Genomic DNA, 21480 nt, shown 5'->3' with positions numbered 1-21480 from the left:
TCCTGCCTGCTGAGGTAATCCGCCTCCCAATTTTCCACTCCTGGAATAAAGACTGCGGAGAAACCGGTGGTGTATGTTTCTGCCCAGGACAGAATCGGGCGGACTTCCCGCATGGCTGTCCTGCTCCTGGTGCCCCCTTGTCGGTTGATATAGGATACTGCCGTGATGTTGTCCGACTGTATCCTTACCGGCAAACCGACAAGAAGGGGGTGGGCTTGTGCCAGTGCCAACTTGATAGCCCGTAACTCCAAGATGTTTATGGGTAAGCGGGCTTCCTGGCTGGTCCAAAGACCCTGGAAAGTGCGACCCAGCGTGACCGCACCCCAACCCCGAAGGCTGGCATCTGTGGTCACCATAGTCCAGACCTGAGACTGGAAGGAGCGACCCTTGGTAAGGTTGGATGTATTCAGCCACCACTGAAGAGAGAGTCGAGCTTCCTTGGACAGAACAATGGTCTTGTGGATTTGAAGATGGGATCCCGACCATTGAGCTAGAAGATTGCCTTGGAAGGTCCTGGAATGAAACCTTCCGTAAGATAGGGCCTCGAAGGCTGCCACCATCAGGCCTAACAGCTTGGTGCACAAATGCACCGATACTCTGCGAGGCGTCAGGACCTGACGAACTCTCTGCTGGATGACTGTGACCTTGGATAATGGCAGAAAAACCTTTTCCTGGACAGTGTCGAACAACAGACCCAGAAATAATATCTTCTGTGTTGGTTCCAGCTGAGACTTTTTGAAATTCAGGATCCATCCATTCTGAACCAGGAAGTCGCAGGTAGTCCGGGCATCCTGTTGTAGTTTTTGTGGAGAGGATGCTTTCAGGAGAAGATCGTCCAGATAGGGCGCAATCGTTATCCCCTGAATCCGAAGGGCTGATATCATGCAAGCCATAACCTTTGTGAAGGTTCTTGGAGCTGATGAAAGACCGAAAGGGAGTGCTCTGAACTGATAATGCTGATTGCGAATCGCAAACCTGAGGAACCGATGGTGTGGTTCCCAGATCGGAATATGCAAATAGGCATCCTTTATGTCCAGTGATAAGAGGAACTCCCTTGGCTCCAGGCTTGCAATGACTGACCTTATAGATTCCATCTTGAACCTGTGGTACACGATGTAATCGTTGAGGTGCTTCAGATTGAGAATGGGCCTTACCGAACCGTCCGGCTTCGGTACTAGAAAAAGACTTGAGTAATAACCCATCTTTTCCTGAGCTCTGGGGACAGGTATAATGACCCCTGCTTGTAAAAAACTTTGAATGGAGTTGACCAAAGCTGCTTGTGTTGTTACTAAAGCAGGTAGGCCTGTTGTAAAAAACCTGTTCGGCGGAGCCTGAACAAACTCCAGTTTGTACCCGTGTTCCACAATCTGAAGCACCCAACTGTCTCGACAGTGAGACCTCCAGACGTTCTTGAAGAGGGATAACCTTGCGCCCACCTTGGGATCCCCCAAATGGGCGGGAAGCCCGTCATGCCACAGGTTTGTCTGCAACCTTGGTTTCTGCACGACGGGTAGAGGTAACTGCGGCTGTGGCTCCTCTGCTACCTCTGCCTCTACGCCCTCGAAAGGACGAAAAACCTCCCCTGGCACGTCCTCTGAATGAGGCGCCCCCTCTGAAAGCCCGAAAGGACGGTGTAAATTGTCTCTTCGGTGGGGGAGTGGCCGAAGGGAGGAAGGTAGACTTACCTCCGGTTGCTTGAGCAATGAGCTTGTCAAGCTCAGGCCCAAACAACATATCTCCCGCATAAGGCAAAGCTTCTACTGCCTTTTTTATGTCGGCCTCCGCCTGCCAAGATCTTAACCAGATAGTACGTCTGGCCAATACCGCTGAAGCTGAGATTTTAGCACCCAACTCAGCTACATCTGAAGCAGCTTCTCCTGTATAGACAGCTGCATCCTTAACATACAGAGCCAGCTGTAGCAGCTCGTCACGGGGCCTACCGCTCTGTAAACCCAACGCAAGCTCTTCAGACCATTTTTCCATGATCTTACTGACCCAGGCTGAAGCTAAGGCTGGTCTGAGCAAGACCCCTGCCGTGGTATAAATAGTTTTTACCGTGGTCTCAAGACGGCGGTCAGGAGCCTCCTTTAGAGCCACTGCAGCCGGAACTGGAAGCGTAGTTCGCTTGGATAGCCTGGACAGCGAGACATCAGCTGGAGGCGGAGTCTCCCATTTTTCCCTAGATTCTGGAGAAAAAGGGTAAAGCAACTTCATGCGCCTAGACAATTGGAATTTTCTGTCTGGCGTTTTCCATACATTTAGGAGAGGTCTGTCCAATTCAGCCGAATCAGGGAAGGTAACCTGCTGTTTTTGTGTCCGCCCAAATAAGGACAAAGGAACCGGAGTATCGTCCTCCACCAAATTAAGTGTGGTGCGAACAGCCTGAATCAGGCCCTCTACCCCCTGTGGATCATCACGCTGTAGCGCCTCATCCTGAATGAATTCAGGTTCATCTACCTGAAGCAAATCCACATCGTCATCCCCATCAGTATCATTATCATCCTGTAATTGACCTATGGGAGATCTGGGACGCTTTTGTGGAGGCCGTGAAGGCCCAGCTACAGGGTTGGACCCAGAGGCCACAGATTGCATAAGCGTCTTAACCCAGGCTGGTTCAGTAGAACCCATAATGGACAGGTGAGCATGAAATCTCTCCCTGTCCTTTCTGGAAGCAGCTAATTCTGCAGCCAATCCAGCCAACACATTCTGTAGTAAAGGCTCAGAAGATTCTGACTGAGAAGACTGTGTCTGAGGTTCAACTTCCTGTGTGTGCTCTGCCTTATAGCAAGATTCACACAATGAAACACCCTTTATATGCTGGGTGAACTGCTCCTTACAGGTCTTACATGTAAAAACCTTAAGGGCAGCCTTGGAGGCAGCTTTTCCTGCCATATTGTCAGTGTATGAGATTAGTTATAAAATCACACACACACACACAGACACAATATAAGAGAGTGCACAGACTTGTAAAGCAACAGATACTATTCCTAAAACAGCGGAGCTGAGCTAGGATAGGGAGGGGGAGCCTTCCGCCCTTGTATCAGAGATTATGCACAATCTCTGTAAACTGTGCACAAAAAATAATCCCCCAGTAACTTACAGACCTGCTCTGTAGTGGGTAAGGGGGGCGCTGGACTGCAGTGCGTGCGCTGGAGCGCTGTACACGATGTCCTCAGATCAGCCTTGCGGTGGGACAGCAATGGCGCCGGCAGCAGGGAGAGAAGAGAGAAAGAAAGGGCGTCTGCTTGGTGACGTCACCTAAGCCCTCCCTCTCCCTCCGGCGCGTAGTTTTACTAGAGCGGAGCGCTGTGTACAGCCTCCGCTCTGATGCTGTCCCCACTGACGCTCCCCAAAATGGCGGCCGTCAGACTACAGGCTGCTGAATCAATGAGAACGGGTGCGCCCGCCCGTCTCAGGCCACATTTCGGCGCACAGCGCCGCTTACCTGCAGCGATGCTGCCTTCTGTCCTGGAGTAGTGGCCAGGCCTTGGACCCGTAACGCGAGCCGCGTGCAGCTGCGGCGGGTCCCCGATGCGGTGGCACCGGTGGCCGGGTGCATGGAAGGCGCACTGCAGGCAGTGGCGACCAGCACCCCTCCAGGTCCCACGGAGCAGGCAGACCCTGCGGAGGGGTCTGCCTGAGTTCAGCAGATCAAAAATAAAAATTCCATAAAGAAAAAATAAAATTAAAAAGTAAAAGACCTAACTCCCTGAGGAGAATAGGCCCAGAGAACCTACTCCTCCGGGCACTTTTTCTAAGACTGGGGTCTGGGTGGGGATAGAGGAGGGAGGAGCCTGCAGCAGTAAAGTTTTCTTAAAGTGCCACTCCTCCAGTACACCTACTCTATCCCCACATGTAATGACTGCAGTGGCTCCTGCTGCATGTAGGTGAAATCTCTGTTATTTTACACTCCTCCCATCACTCTGTGCCTCCAAAATGCTGCCATGTATGAGCTGTCTGCTGACTACACATGTGATGTGATGGGTTATGGTACATTAGACTCCTCCCGTCACTCTGTGCCCCCACAATGCTGCCATGTACGTGCGGTCTGCTGACTACACATGTGATGTGATGGGTTAAGATATATTAGACTCCTCCCATCACTCTGTGCCTCCACAATGCTGCCATGTATGTGCTGTCTGCTCACTACACATGTGATGTGATGACCTTCTGCATTCACTTGTTGGGGTCCCGTAATTATTTTTATTGTCTAATGGGGTCCCAGAGCAAAATATTTTGAGGACCCCTGCTCTAGCCCAATCCAAGTTCTCAATATGCAACAAGGCAGAGGGTGACAGGGGCAGCAGTGGGCACCCTGCTGCACCAATAGTAGTTCTGCCTCTGGTAGTATTGATGACGCCCACACAAGTAGCCCAGCAGGTGATGAGCCAGTGCAATAATTTTGCATGAATTCCTCCTTTAAAAATGTAAAACAAACACATTTTCAATTTCACATGGTCGGCTGGTAAGTGCACTCTTTAGTATAATCTTTGTACTGCAGAACACTTAAAGTGCAATGAATGAGTTTCCTATTCCTGCATTTGATTACACTAAATGTGTGCTAAAGCATGTCTACCCAGTCAGTATTCTCTAAACTCCTATGCTCTAGTTATTATCATCATCATGAACCTTGATTTAAATGTCACCATAAAAGGTTCCACAGCAACTTACATAAACAATGAGGAGATCAAGAGAACGGACTTCCAGCACAAAACAATGCAGGACAAGGATATGCTTTATAAATATTACTGCAACAGCGATCATAAAAGGTGCCCATATACTAGCACGATTTTGGCCTTTTACATCCAATTTCAACTCATCGGGGCAAGAAACCAGGTGAAGTGTCAAAATTGCATGTGTTTGACATACGGTCCTGTGCGGATCCGAGATCGGATGGGCTGCACTCGGATCAGGCACCCTCCGATGGCTTGGATGGAAACGCATAAGATACAAGGGGAGGATGTACTAAGCCTGGAGAATAGATGAAGTTCGGATAAAGTGGAAAGTGATAACGCACCCGCCAATCACCTTCTAACTGCCATTGGCTTTTAAGGGAAGGATGTGAACGTTATTGGATGTGAAGACCCTTTAATTTTTTTTATTTTCCTTTTTTTATTTGGATTTTATACAATGTTAGACGTTTGTATTGTGTATCAAATAGATCAGTGTTTTCCAACTTTAGCCCTCAATGGCCAATAACAGTCCAGGTTTTAAGGATAGGCTTCAGCAGAAATGCTTGAATCAAATTAACGGAGGTACTCAATTAAGTCACCTGTGCTCAAGAATCGCTAAACTTAAAACCTGCACGAACTGTGTGCCTTGAGGACCGCGGTTCTTGTAGTTTCTATCATTGCTACTAAGAGGGTAGATTTACTAAAGCGTCTAAAAATAAAGAGAAGTGATGTTGCCCATAGCAACCAAATTCTGTCTATCATTTTGTAGGATGCATTAGGGAAATGATCACATCTCATTGGTTGCTATGGGCAACATCACTCATAAATATGGGAATGACAAACTTCCCCAACGATATGAGGAGATGGAGAAATGAGTCAGCCCTCTGGCAGTTGGACAATATCATTGTTATTGTCCATATGGACTATACTCCTGTTTCTCTACATGGATATTGGCTTCTAACTTTCCTGGCAAGCTGCAGGTCCGACGTAGACCCTGTAAATTCCTTCTAGTCTCCTCTGTCTATGAAAGCCATTGTGAAGAGCAGATGTTCTAAGCCGATTCCATTATCTGTTGACATCCAGCCTTCACTGGGAATTCAGTCTGCTTTTCTAGTTGGTTTTCATTTAGAATTTGACAATTCTCTTATCTATACATTAATGCTTTAAGATTTTTAGACCTATTTTGTGAGGATAGCTGAACGTAATTACATGGTTTCAAAATATAGGCCTTATATTGTACATGTGCCAGTCAAGGAGAAAAATGAGGTTGGTGCGTTGCGGAGCAGCAACATTCCCGTGTGTAAAGTCGGGGGGTATTCAACCCCCGCCACCATTTCCCCTTTCTGAAATAGCGGCGAAGGGTGCGCGAGCAATTTAAACATTTGCTCTACCGATAGATCCAAAATATCTACTTTGCGGGTTTACCGTGCAAAGGAGACCACTGTCCTTCTCTACATAAGGTGCTCAGTGTCAGGCTTGGTGTATGCATGGTGTTCAATGATCAGTCCTAAAGTAAGTAAGTAAATACTTGCATAATTACCCATAACAGAAGGTCTCCCCTGCAGCAAAAAAACAAAACTGTAAAAACCTTACTGGAAGGCGTGTGATCAATAGGTTGCAACTATATGTCTCAGACACGGGAGAATGTAGAGTATTCATTCCAACAACCTTAAGATCAAACAAAGAGGTGCAGAGTGTCTAGCCCTCGGCCACCAACAAGAACCTTAAACAATTAATTTATAGGAAACGTTTGGTTCCGATGGGTTTACACTAGTTCTGGTAAATACGATTACCCCTGGGGTATTGTTTTATTTTCCAGAGATCTGCATTATGCGCAGTAGCGCTAATACTCAACTGCGCTGCGCTAGTCCCGGCAGACAGTAGGGGGCCTGGATGGAGGAGGGGGGTGCACCTCTAAGCTTAAACTTGATCTTAGACTACGCAGAAGGACACACTATACAAACGGCACAAAGCTGAGTACTTCAATGCATTAAATAAAACAACATTTGCCAGTGTTTGTCTTCAAATACTGCTGCAACACTAATCTAACGTCTCTGTTCTACACTTCACTGTAAAACAAGCTCCGCCAGTCCGCCCAATACGTCCTCAGGCAGTGCCAACACCTCTACCTGTGCCATCATCTATAAACCCATGGGCGTTGGCAGCAGCCCAGGAACACTGTGGCTTAAAGCTGCATTTCTACTACATTAGCGAATGATTTGTGCTTCAAAGTGGCCCTTATTTCTTGACTAACATTCGGCAATCCTTGTTGTTTTTGTAATCTATTAGTGTCGTAACCCAGAGGAAAAAAAAGAGCACACTTTACACACATTTATTTACAATCTTGCTCATTAGTTGGAGCCAAATGATTCTATATTTAGGCAGCAACAGTCAATCCTTAAAAACAGGAGCGAAAAGGGGTTGCTAATACAGAGCAAAAAGCTGTTATGGCAAAGCACCAGTTAGGACATTACTGGCTGGGTTCCCCTGTGTGATCCAACTATACTCCATATGTGCATAAGCGTTTTTTGTTACTTAGGAGACTGGAAAAAGCGTGTGTGGTTTTTTGTTTTGTTTGTTAATACATTGAAGGAGAAGCGGGTCAAAGCTATCAAGAGACTGCGGGTTAAGTGTATGATAAGTGCCCGTGGCAACCAATCAGCACTGAAGTAAAGGGGCATACACACAGAGCAAATTTGTGCTATTTTCTAAGCAATCTGACTAGATTGCTTAGAAAGTAAGCGCAGATCTCTCCAGTTGTATGCTCCAAGAGATTAAATATCTCTTGCTAACTCAGTACATGCAGTCACAATCTAGCCAGATTGCTTAGCAAAATTGCTTAGCACAGATCTCTTCATGTGTATGCCCCTTAACAGTAGTAATGGGAGATTGCAGAGCAGTATTCATTGGATTTCTTTTACACGTTCATCACCAAGGTTGGGTTTAGCTGGACATGTACAAGCGGAGCTACAATTAAATCGCTCCGTTGGGCACCTTCTAGTGCAGTGCTGGCTGACCGTGACACTCCAGCTGTTGTTGGACTACACATCCCAGCAAGCTCTGCTACAGTTTTGCTATTTGGCTATGCTACAAATGATGCAGGGCATGCTGGGATGTGTAGTTCAACAACAGCTGGAGTGTCAAGGTTAGCCATCTCTGTTCTAGTGGCTGCCTGCGGATTTTTTTCCCGGACACGGCCCTATAAAATTATACAGAGCAGCTATTTGGTTACCATCAGCAGCGGCTCATACCTCAGTGTAGGATGGGGGCTGCTGCTCGCCACAATGCTGCACTCCCCCTCCACTGCTGGTCTTCGTTGCCTCTGCCCCCTGCCATGGTCCCGGGACCGTCATTTGCACAGTATCGGCCTCTGTACTGCGTATGCACATGCCCACAGCTTCTATTCAGTGTGGGTAAGACCACCAGTGACTGTTTTCCATGATCAACAATCACCAGCAGGGCCGCCAATAGGGGGGTGCTATGGGTACTCTGGAAGGGCCGGGGCAGCTCATTTTGCCCACCGCAACCCCCCAACTGCCTCCGCTGCGCTCAGTGCACTGAACAAAGCAGGTCCTGGAGCGCATGCTTATACAACCAAGGACTGTGGCAGCCAATTAAAATGCTGCACCGGCTTTTGAGCCAATCAGAGTGGCTGCCGGTATGCAAGCTCTAATTGGCTCATCAGCCGGTGCGGTGTCTTAATTGGCCTGAGCTCCGGGACCTCCGGACTGCAGCTCAGCAGAAGAGGAGATGGGGGAGCAGGAGCCAGGTTACGGTAAGTCAAGTAAGAAGTCCTGTGCCCCAAAATGCCTGATGGCAGCCCTGATCACCAGGGATACGAGGTTGAGCCTAGCTCACAGCTATTGAGCTTCAACCATTAACTGGGTTGAGTATTGTACACGGCTGAACAGGTAACTGCCCTGCATATCTATCCCCCAACAGTGATTTATTATTTGCAAAGCACGACCTTGGGGCACTGGAACACCATCACTTGCACTTTAAAGGCCCTGAATTACAGCTACAGAATTCTTCTTATTTAAATGGCACCACAAGGGATCCGCAGCGTACATAAGCGAAAAAATATATATTTTTTTTTAATGATTGGCAATGGAAAGGACTTGGCCTGGGTAAAGTACTTTAACAGCATGCCACACATTAGTATCCCAAACCAACATAACTGAAGTACATTAATGTGTAATAAAGGCTTCATCTCCACTTCCAATGGAACTTTTTTTTTGTAAAAGGCCATCTAAATGTTAAAAGCTTACAAAACTGTTAAATATTTACAATAGGTTACACATTTCTGTGTCCATGCAGAGAGCATTATCACAACACCGAACGTGTAAGGACTTTTACACTACGATTGTGGAGAGCAGAACAATGTTAACCCTCTTAGGGCCAAGCGAATTTGTCAAAATAGGTGTTAAAATTGCCAATAATTTTTTTATTTGAATTTATATAACCGGCATTTTTTTGCAGAGATTGTTGGCATCTCTCACAGAGATGTTGGCACTCTAAGGATTATGGCCGATACACACTTGGCTGCAGCATGACAGTTGTTAACGAGATCTCCCTCATCCGAACAGGTTTGGACGAGAGAGCGGGTCGTTAATGACGGACGGGAGCACGCGCCGTTAACGATTTACAGCGTACATACTAGGCGATATTGTTCACAAAGCCCTCCCGACAAGCGTGATCCTGGCCCGTTTGCGGTCAGACCGACAGCAGATCGGCAGGCGGGATTCAATGTCCCGTCTGCCGATCGTCGAAAAGGGGGCGTGGCTGCAAAAACGGCCGTGGATTGTCCATCTGCGAGCGAGATCGCAACAATCCGTGGCCGTTATCGGCAGAATGGGCCAGACAGCTTCTAAAGTTTGGCCCGTTCTGTTGTGATCCTGTTCAATGCTGCTGCTAAAGACAGCATTGAATAGGGAACCGCCGCTATTTCCCCTGTCAGGAATAGTGGCGGAACATTGAATACCCCCCTAAACATAAAGCCCCGTACACACGGGGAAGATATATTGCTCAGTTTCTCCAGAGATGGTCGCTGATGAAAGGGAACCTCTGCCGGCGGTGCCGCAGAGGTAATCAGCTGGTCGCAGGAGCAAGCTCCTGCAACCAGCGATTACAATGGGGCTGAAAATGGGAGCGCGCACTCTGCGATTTATCGCCGGCAGAGGTTCCGTTTCGATTTATCGCTGGGGAACACTCCCATCACAGCGACCATATTTCCAGCAATTTCAGCTCCTGTCGCCCTCGTGTGTACACAGCATATCCCACACAAATCTAGAGATTCTAACTACTGAAGGCAAAAGGAGGGAAAATGGGATTTATAAGATTCTTTGATCGCCGTGTAAGCTTTCTGCACCAAACACAAATTTACTTCACGATAAAATATTAGATAATATAAAAAGCAGACTTCCAGAACAGTTTCAAATAAGACAATCCGCTGTACATAAACTATGCGGAGACAAAGATTTTTTTTTTTTTTATAAAAGGGCAAAATCATTTAATCCTCCAATAAACAAAGTAAAATATGAGGTCCCTATGTACACATCACGGTTTCTTTCAGGAGTTCCAACTCTCTATGACACACATGTAATCTGCCGCAGATACTACTGACCTGATAGAAATACCCTATGTTCACATAGGGGTTTCTTTGGTACGTCCCAGCCGGTATAGTGGATCCCCAGAAACAAGAGGCGTGTTTTTCCAAAACAGGACGGTTTATTGTGAATAAAAAGTCACTCCAAAACAGGTAAAAAGATTTGGAGTGACTTTTTATTCACAATAAACCGTCCTGTTTTGGAAAAACACGCCTCTTGTTTCCGGGGATCCACTATACCGGCTGGGACGTACCAAAGAAACCCCTATGTGAACATAGGGTATTTCTATCAGGTCAGTAGTATCTGCGGCAGATTACATGTGTGTCATAGAGAGTTGGAACTCCTGAAAGAAACCGTGATGTGTACATAGGGACCTATTATCAGGTCAGTTGTGATCTCCCCGTGTTTTGAATAGAAGTATACAAGACCCTTTGAGTTTGAGCCAATGAAAGAAACCTTTCTGTGCATATAGGGACCAACACTAAGGTCAGTGTGGTCCTATAGGATATCCATTGGAAGATATCGGGCATTTAACAACTACTAGATTCAACCAGTGCTGGAAAGCTACCCTCTACTTTTGTTTCTGTATATGTGTTAAGGAGTGGTGCTCCTGGTTAGCATTTCCAGCTGCGATTGAGAGCGCTGGACAAACTGAGAATCCATTTTGTTTTTATCCATAAAGTAAAATATGAGATTGTGAAGAACATTACGGACAATAAGCCAAAAGAAGAATGAATGCGTCTGGACAGACTGCACTGAAGCTCGGCACACACACTATGTGATCAGCTCCACCGCTGACATCAAATGAATGATCTGGCGCAAAAACACTGAACGACATAGTTAACTAAATCGTTCATTGACTTCACCTGGCCCTGCTGCTGAACATGCAGTCGTGCAAATTGTAATGCATGTTTAGATGACAGGTGGTTCGTTAACGACCCATGGGAACACACATCGTTAGCGATATAGTGAATACATTCATTAATGAGGCGAAGCAGGAAGGGACATCGGAAAGATGTATTAACGCAAACTCCCCCCTCCGGCGATGTCCCCCTCCTGGAGACAGCGCATCCTTTACGCAGAAGCGCTGTCTCCTTCCCCCCAGCCGGCTGGACTGGGCGTGCGCCGGATCTCACTATTCAAGTGAGATCGCCAGCGCAGCCCAGAGCCAGCAGCAGGGACAGCGCTGTCCCTGCTGTGGAGATAGGTCTGTGCCACCCTACTGCTGGCAAAGCAGATAGCGGCAGCCGGCGGAACATTCGCCCTGCATAACGTCCTATCATTTAGATAAGTGTCAATATGGACATTTAGCACACACCGGATCCTTCATACATGAGGGAGAAGCGGTATCAGTGCACTTAACGAGCGCTGATACTCCTTCTCCCCCATAACGACAATTCATACATCTGCCCCATTGTGTGTTATATCGCCCAGTGTGTACGCTCCAGTAGGACTTTAAGGAGGTTTTTTGTCATCTGTACAAGCAGCTCAATATTTATTACATCATCGACGACTGCATGTACCGAGCGGGACAATAGTATTCACAGTGTATGCACTCTATCATTTGCCCAGGAGTTCAAGGGAAAACACTGCTCATGGAGTAGAACAGCTGTAGTGTACCCAGCTTAGGGGACGAACTATGCTTGTCAAAGAAACACACACACACACACACACACACACACAAATCCAGGCAAACATTTTAATCAAACCTCTTGTACTTTAGTCTGCTTAGCTTGCAACGTAAAGTTTTTTTTCCTGCTTTTGTAGAAAAAAATGTTTTGGCATCATAAAAAAAAAAAAAATGGGCACAAGCTATCAGTACGTGCATGTTACATTCAACCCGATATTTCAGAAGTGAGAAATATTGAAATGCAAGTTTACATTTTTTTTTATTTGACAAGTTGATTTTACATTTGGCAAAACACAATTAAAACAAACAAACCATTAATGTGTCATTTACAGTATTCTCCATTTTAAAGTCGGTTTATTTACAAAGATGGGAGTCCTATTGAAGATGGGATGTTGCCCATAGCAACCTATTAGAATCTACTTTTTATTTAGCACCTTCAAGAAGATAATAGAATCTGATTGGTTGCCCATAACAATATCCCATCTACAAAAGAACTCTCATCTTAGTAAATAAACCCCCTTAGCCTCCTTTTGCATTAAATAGGCACCTCTAGGTCACACCATGGTTTGACTCTGTACCGCCGTCCATCTTTACTGCTACTTTGTCTGTTTAAATGTGCCTTTTGCGAATATGACACACAAGCAGCTTCAGCTGATTAAAATATGTGGCATGCCTATTTTCTCTGTGCGACTGCTACTGTATCTACATGCAAAATGGAACGTAGCAGAGACTAAAAAATATAGGGACGTTGCATTTCATTTTACTCAGCAAAAGCTGCTTGTGCTTCCAATTCACTCCGTTTTGCAAATAAGACGTAATTTAACAAAAGAAGTTGAAAAAAAGACGCCTGTTACTGCAGAGCTCACACATCATGTATAAAGCGACATGTCGCATTGAGGATAGATGTATGTGGACACATCTCTAAATGCTGTACACCAGGGACACAATAACTAGTAAAACCTAAGATCTGTTTATCTCAAATAGACTTCAATAATCGCTGCTCATACTTCTAATCCCAATACCAGGCACTGGCTCATAATAATCTTTAGACTGTGGTAAAAGGACTGACCACAGATATGTACAGCAAATGGACAGGTAACACAGAGATCAGAGTCCTCCAGGGCCACCAGTAGGGGGGTGCTGTGGATACAGCTATCACGGACACTGGCCTCTGGCCCACCGCAAACCCCCAACTGCCTCCACTGCGCTGCAATCAACAAAGCAGGTCCCGGAGCGCAGGCTTATTCAACTCAGGACGCCAGAAGCCAATTAAAATGCTGATTGGCTTTTGAGCCAATCAGAGCTCATGTACCAGCAGCCAATCAGAGCGGCTGCCGGTACGCGAGCTCTGATTGGTTCACCAGTCGGTGCTGCATTTTAATTGGCTGCCGGTTGAAGAAGCATGCGGGCTGTAGCTCAGCTGAAGAGGAGATGGGGGAGCACGAGCCGGGCTACAGTAAGTCAAGTGAGGAGGGGGGAGGCCCGGACTGGAAATGAGTCCTGGGCCCCAAAATTCCTGATGGCAGCCCTGGAGCCCTCTTTCCAAAAATAAAATGCAAATACATTTTAAAAAGGGAACATTTATAGAACATATTCCTGGCTCTTATAACCTACCAAGTAAAAATAAGCTACCATGACTAATTTCAGCGCTCTAAGTTCCAGACAAACCAGGAAGCCATGGTAATTTTAGGCTGAAGATACCTGGTTTCTGGTACTTTTCCATCTCAGTCAGCAGAAGGCACATGTGCAGCATACACAGACATGTGAACACGATGTGGTTGTGAAATGCTGGGGAAGCTGCTGCAATCGATGAATGGGAGGCTGTTGCTAGACCACCGATGCATGACAAGAACACAGAGAAACAGCTGGCCTTGCTGAAGGGATTCAAGGAATACCAGGGCTATATATATATTCCCACCATAATCATATCATACAGAGCCGTAATATAATAATCATGTATTTATATAGGGCGCGCGCATTCCGCAGTGCGTTACAGAAAACAGATCAGTCATTGGGATGGATGGAATTTTTTCTGGAAGCCTCAAGTAATGGAGTCCAAAGGGTTCTGTTCCATTGTTTTACCAATTGGTGTAAAGTGCAGCGGGCGCCCATTACTTACTGCGCATGTACACCCAAACGATGTACGCATATAAACCCATGCATACTACTGTGTGCATGAGGTGTGGGCACAAGAGCTTGGATTTGGGTGCCCCGAAGAGTCACCCCCAGTGTCAAAACAACTGAATATCGCCCAATACTACCCAAATTGAATTCCCACACTGTCATCAGACCCAAGTGAGCTTCTAATTTATATCACAGAGACAAAACACATACAGAATACATTTTATGGTCAGAAGCCCATTAATCTGCCAGTTTTTGGAGTGTGGGAGGAAATCGGAGTAAATTCATGCCCGTTATCTTGTCAGGACATCAAGCGGGAACCTTTTATACATTCTGGATGTTTTGTTCTAGAGGAATGCAGAAATATCTCAGTCAACATCTGTCACTTTATCCTTACGGAGCGGGGGAGGGGGGTATACTTACTGACCTATACATGGCAATCAGATGACCCGCACACACGGCAATCAGACTAATTCCCTGGATCAATTACACCAGCTGCTTAATTTTCTCATTATAACTATTGATACCACGACTTGTAAGAAAGACAACTAATCCATTGAAAAATCTATCCAGTGACATTACCCTTACTACCTCCCTCAGAGCAGTGACTACCACAATACTCACACTGACAAGTTCTTTTCTTAAGTGGTTGGCAAATAGGATGGGTGCATCCTTGTCACCTGTGCAGTCCTAAGTGCAAAACCATGTTAAAGCAAGTCTTCGCATTGCCCTGGAATACACATGAAGGCTTCAATCCGGTCACCTTCAAAGTGCTTTTTAAAGAACGAAAAACGAAAAAAGCCTAGTTTTTAGTCTTTCGTTGTAATGTAACCTTTATACGTCTTTTTACTGACACGGTGCCAGTCTTTCACAGCTCCCTCTCTCTCACACACGTAGCGGAAACTGAGCGCCATTTTTAAAAGTTGGTTTATGCCGGTGTTAGACAATGTGTGGTACTCCAGCTGCTGTGGAACTACACAGCCCAGCATTTCCTGACAGTATTTTAGCATCCATGACTTGCTGAACTGCGGCAGAGCAAGCATGTAGGGCTGTGTAGCTCCACAGCAGCTGGGGCTGTGTATTGGTCACTTTTTTAGTCCTGAATGTTGACTTAGTCGACATGGACACCATCAAACCCTGTACCACTATGCTCGCCGTGCTTAAGGCATGGTACCTCGCTACACTATTCTGTTCTCCCTCCATGCCATAGTGAATGGTAGGGCACAAAATACCGCCTGACGACACGTGTCGGCTCAAAAAAAAAAAATTATGAAAAACACACATTGAGCTCTTGACTGTCGATCTTGCCATTGATGATCTAATGCTTGTGTCAAACCTTCCAACCCTGTCGACCGACCCAATTTTTTTATTGAATCAAATGTGAATAGGGTCCCTGGGACCCGATTTTACTATGGATTCAATGTAAAATATTCCCTAGACCCACAATTTTACACTGTAAACCCCATCCCACGATTGACGCCAACCCGAAGTGTGGCGAGCGCAGCGAGCCCGCGAGGGGCGGCGGTGCGCGTCCTCCGACCTTTTCATTCCCCTACTATCCACGTCGGCGTTGAGTTGAGAATATAAAGAGCCCGAAGCGTGGCGAGCGTAGCGAGCCCCGCGAGGGGACGCGTATTACTTCACAGGTATACGTGTCCCCTCGCCACGCTTCGGGCTCAGTGGCTAGCTGCGCTCGCCACACTTTATATTCTCAACTCCACGCCGACGTGGATAGCAGGGGAATGAAAAGGTCGGAGGATGCGCACCGCCGCCGCTCGCCACGCTTCGGGTTCACGTCAATTGTGGGGTGACGACGGGGACATATATAATGTGAAATGGATCATATTGGCCCATTTCAAATTTTTTACTATGCGAGATGGACTTAATCAAGTCCATCTCATCGTGTGCCATTATAATGGCACAAGACCGACGCGATGCTCCCGATTTCAATGTAAAAAAATATTTTAACATTGAAGCCTATGGCAAAATCGCGGGCATCGCGTCGGGGCCAATGTTAATGGTCGCGACCGACGCGATGCCTGCGATTTTCCCTTTGCCGGAAATCGGGTCCATCGTGTACCTTAACTTAAAGGTACACGATGCAGGCGATTGTGGCCGTGCTAGGAAACAAGTACCCATTTAAGTATCCCAAGTATTTTACTAGCCCTCTTGTTACTACTCCTCTAAAGCTGGGTACACATTAGTCGTCATTTAAATGATCTGCATGATTATATCGGAACGACAAATCATGTAAATCATCCAGTGTTTACGCTCTATCACCCCCAATGCCAATGCGCCCCCCCCTGGTCATCGTTCGCTTCCTCTGATCGTTTGAGCATACAGGAAGATCTGTCAAACGACAGCAGACTCCTGGATGTGGACACTATGATATATTTTCCAAGTTTGCACAGCGTGTATGCACTATACTGTTTGTCCGGGAGTTCAAGGGAAATGGATGAGGACATCAGCTAGTCTAATGTGTACCCGCCTTATATCATATCTCTACAGTTCTATACCACATAGGTAGTGCCATTACTAACAGCCTAAATTCATTACATTCCATTCTTCCAGATTAACACAATCTGACCTTTTTCTGTTCTAGTCATCATTCGGTCTTTTTGTGGGGACTTGTTCCCTGGACTAATGACCCCTTTCGCACCAGGCCTTTGACCAGGGAAATTGCCAGACAATCCCAGGTCGTGTTGGTGTAAGAGGGTCAACACGGGTTTATGATCCCGGTCATTACCAGGACCGGTCCGGGACCCCTGGGGTGTGAAACAGGATCTGGGTTATGTTTAAAGGAGCTCAACGTCACGGACCAGGAAAACCCCTGGTCAGGACCATGGACGCACAGCTGGCACTGGTAACCCAGGTCATCCCTTTCACACCAGCGCATGCCCCGGTTTACCATGCAGTTCTTCTCAGGACCTAGCCTCAGTGTGAAAAGGGAAACACAGGTCAATCATTGTTCATTATCCCGACTTGGACCGGAGTTTAAGGTCTGCAAGGGATATTAGCTTATTAGTGTTCATTCTAGCACCCGCCATCTTTGAAAACCCATGCAGTTCCTCTTCCCTGCCTGGGGTGTCGCTGTCTGCTGTGGTACTTATAGCACAGTGTGGTCTGTATATCAGCACTGATATGCAAACCAGACCTGTGCTAGAAAAACCACAGTAGACAGGGTAGGGTTTTCAAAGATTCCAGAACTGATTTTTTGGCTCGTCGCCTCTGATTGGTTGGCCAACCCTGGTATAGTTGATCAAAATGGTCTACATTGACCAGGTTATGGTTGACCCCCCCCCCCCTAGTCGCGTCTAGTTAGATGACTGAAGATAGTCGACAGTAACGGAAGTTAGACACCAAGAGGGACAGGGCCGTGGTCAACATGAGTTTTTGTGACAAAGGTCACAGAGGTCCCAGTGGACAGGCAAGGTGCCTTGTGTTATAATCGCACTCTACAGATGGAGCAGTTTTCATGAATCACTAATCGTCACTGTGTGCCATACCCCAGAAGGGGGCACGCATGCACGAAAAGTTTGCGCGTCCCATTCTGTCGGAGCCCACCGCCGCTCCCCAGTCACCACCCTGCAGCCCCACTAACCCTGCCCATCTCCCTAAAGGGAATCTGCCCCTCCCCCGCCACAATGAAGGAGATGCTCACGCCCACGTCATGTGTGGCCAGCAGCGTCTAACTTCCATTACTGACTATCTAGACGCCGTCGACTAACTTTAGGCATCTAACTAGATGAAATCGACTAATCGTGGTTCACCAAAGCATGGTCAATCTAGACATCGTAGATCCGTTGACCGGATACCATCGCAAAGATTTGGCTGAATCTGGTCCTCGGAACAAGCACTCAGCTAGTTGTCTGACAGTGTACAATTTCATCCCATGGTCACCGTGCTTTTATTTTATACAGCTGTTCTGTGTTTAGGGCCTGAATCCAATAATTTCATTCACAAAAACATAAATAAATCACAATATGACACAACCAATATCCAGCGTACAACATACTCCCTCGCAGAAACACCAAATTAATCTGGCATGTCTTGGTTCTTAATAACTTTTCCTTTCCGTCTCTGTAAATATTTTTTCTGTTATTATCCCTTGTCCCGTGGGAATCAGCCACAGTTTTCATAATAATGAGGCAAGGCAAATGATACCAGAATAAAAAGCTTCTGTGATACGTCACAATATAAAGAGCATTTACCACTGTGCAAAGAATCCTTCAATTCACACTTACAGCACAGCAATCTATACAAAGGGGAACAATAATGACTTGAGAGACATTTATGCCTTAGAATAATGAGGCAATAGGTGGAGAAAGAACACTAGGCTGTGACATAGATCACACAGGCGTGGAAGACAAGCAAAGCTGGTGATATATACATAAGAGGAAACCGGCAGATTTTGTAAATACAAACTCAATTTGTGTGTGGGATATTCATTTGGAGATAAACGTTTGGTGCTCCAAACAGCAACAAAATATTCATCAAAGTCTTCTAAAGACAACACTACTACAGAAGGCTGATGCTTAGTAACATTGTATACACAGAAGCCAAAAATACACATTTAGTCATTCAGAAGATACATTGTTAAATTGAAAGAGCATGAAAATAAGACAAGCAGCAGCTATGGATGTGCATTAATAAAATAAGGGAGACTGGAGGAATCGCACACATTAAATATATCATCTGTGACCATCAGCTAGTGCAAGTAAAGATATCAACAGTGATGCTACCAGTGATACAACCAGGAGAGCATCCCTCTGCCAAATGCCATCCCTTAGAAACCGCCTGGCAATCAGCAAATGGCAGGACACAACAAGCAACTTACTTCCTTCACAACCAATGTGCAGGGGGCAAATAAGGCATCAATCTGAGGGTCCCCAGCACATCTGTCAGTCATGTGAAGGAAGTGGTGCCAATTACATATCTTCAATATACTGCTAAACTTAAAGGGGGCCTAAATAACACCACCGCTGGTACACATGCCAGGGATTGCCAGCACTGATATATGGATACACAGCACTTGTAGTACCATGGGTTGTCATCATAACATCAGTACACAGCACTCCCACCACACATGACCAGGGGCTGCCAACAGCACAAACTAGGTACACAGCACTCCTACCACACAAGCCAAGAACTGCCATCACCACAACATGTGTACACAGCACTCCTACCACACATTTCAGTGATTGGCAGCCTCCCACACATACCAAGGACTGTCAGGACTACAACCTGTGTTACAGTACCCCTACCACACATGCCAACAACTTCCAACCTCCTACAACATGGGTGCACAGTACTATCACCACTGCATATCCCAGGGACTGTCATCACTACAACCACACATGCCATGGGCTGCTATCATTACAACCTGGGTGCACAGAACTCCTACCACACAAGCCAAGAACTGCCATCACTACAGCGTGGGTGCACAGTACTACCACCACACATGCCATGGGCTGCCATCACTACAGCGTGGGTGCACAGTACTCCTACCACACATGCCATGGGCTACATCACTACAACCTGGATGCACAGTACTCCTACCATACATGCCAGGGATGCCATCACTACAACCTGGATGCCCAGTACTACCACCACACATGCCAAGCGCTGCCAACATTACAACCTGGGTGCACAGTACTACCACCACACATGCCAAGCGCTGCCAACATTACAACCTGGAAGCACAGTACTACCACCACACATGCCAGGGGATGCCAACATTACAACCTGGGTGCACAGTACTACCACCACACATGCCAGGGGCTGCCAACATTACAACCTGGGTGCACAGTACTACCACCACACATGACATGAACGTCCATCACTACAAACTGAGGGCACAGTACTACCACCACACATGCCTGGGGCTGCCAACACTAAAAGCTATGTGTGCCCATCAAGCCAGAGGGCAAGCCTTATGCTGGGGATGCCCAGCCACACCAGGGGGCACAGGTGGCCAGTACTGCACACAGAGGGCACGGCACTAGGGTACCCGCACAGTGACCTTGCTGCGGGTGAGGACTCACCTTTCTGCCCGGAGAACGCCGTGTACCAGGACAGGGAGAGGAAGATGCAGAGGCAGAAGGCGAGCAGCGTCAGGAAAGTGCCATTGCGGAGCCTCATCTCCTCCTCCTGCTGCTCCTCAGCCTGGGCGGGGGCGGCTGCATGTCCGGGGGTCGGAAGGTGTCCGGTGTACCCGTCTCTCTGTCCGCGGTGAGTGGCGCACAGCTCCCGGGAACGGGGACTGATGGAGACACCGCCGGGCGCGGCCTCGGGAACCCGGCACCAGGCACGCGGAGGATCGGGGCCGCGCAAGAAGGAGATAGAGAGGGAGGAGGGGGTGTCACGCGCCTGGGAGGAGGGGGCGCGGCCGCGAGCGGTCACAGGCAGCGCTGTCTCTGTAGTCTCACTGACTGTGTGTGAGGGGGCGGGTTCCGGGTGACGTCATCAGGGGCAGCACACACACAGGCGCGCGCATAGGCACTGGCAGCAACAGCCACAACACAACAACAGTACCACACATACACAGCACTGTACCATGTGTAACAGCCTGCTATGTACAGCTCCGTCACACTATGTGTAACACACTGCACAGCCCGATCACACTGTACCATGTGTATTACACACTGTACAGCCTGCAATGCACAGCCCCATCACATTATGTGTAACACACTGTACAGACCCCTCACACTGTACCATGTGTAACACACTGCAAACAGCCTGCAATACACAGCCCCATCACATTATGTGTATTACACACTGTACAGCCTGCAATGCACAGCCCCATCACACTGCACCATGTGTAACACACTGCACACAGCCTGCTATGTACAGCCCCATCACATTATGTGTAACACACTGTACAGCCTGCAATGCACAGCCCCATCACATTATGTGTAACACACTGTACAGCCCCATCACACGGTATCATGTGTAACACACTGCAAACAGCCTGCAATGCACAGCCCTATCACATTATGTGTAACACACTGTACAGCCTGCAATGCACAGCCCCATCACACTACCATGTGTATTGCACACTGGGCCTTATTTTAGTTCACTCTTTCTGACAAAATTCTTCTTAGATGGACAAAACCATGTGCACTGCAGGGGGGCAGATGTAAAATGTGCAGAGATAATTAGATTTTGGTGAGTTATTTGGTTCTGTGCAGGGTAAATACTGGCTGCTTTATTTTTACACTGCACTATAGATCTCACTTTGAAGTAAACCCCACCCAAATCGAATTCTCTCTGCGCAAGTAACATCTGCCCCACCTGCAGTGCACATGGTTTTGTCCATCTAAGAAGGATTTTGTCAGAAAGAGTGAACTAGAATAAGGCCCACAGTCTGCAATGCACAGACCCATCTCACTGTACCATGTGTAACACACTGCACACAGTCTGCGAAGCACAGCCCCATCACACTGTACCA

The 21480-nt window shown here is 47.1% G+C and overlaps 1 protein-coding gene across 1 annotated transcript in view; it reads right to left on the bottom strand.

Annotated features, from left to right (window-relative positions):
• Positions 1–20419, bottom strand: part of MGAT4B (alpha-1,3-mannosyl-glycoprotein 4-beta-N-acetylglucosaminyltransferase B) — a 285731-nt gene extending 265312 nt beyond the window's left edge. The window contains exon 1 of the mRNA XM_083181481.1: positions 20075–20419. Coding sequence (XP_083037607.1) covers positions 20075–20171 — 97 coding nt within the window. The 5' untranslated portion in view covers positions 20172–20419. The remainder of the gene's footprint in view (positions 1–20074) is intronic.
• Positions 20420–21480: the final 1061 nt, after the last annotated feature.

The sequence above is a fragment of the Crinia signifera genome, chromosome 4 (assembly GCF_055691185.1).
Source record: "Crinia signifera chromosome 4, ASM5569118v1, whole genome shotgun sequence".
In the NCBI taxonomy this organism is placed as follows: domain Eukaryota; kingdom Metazoa; phylum Chordata; class Amphibia; order Anura; family Myobatrachidae; genus Crinia; species Crinia signifera.
Note: the sequence above shows the minus strand (reverse complement) of the source record. Positions and strands in the feature narration are given on the sequence as shown.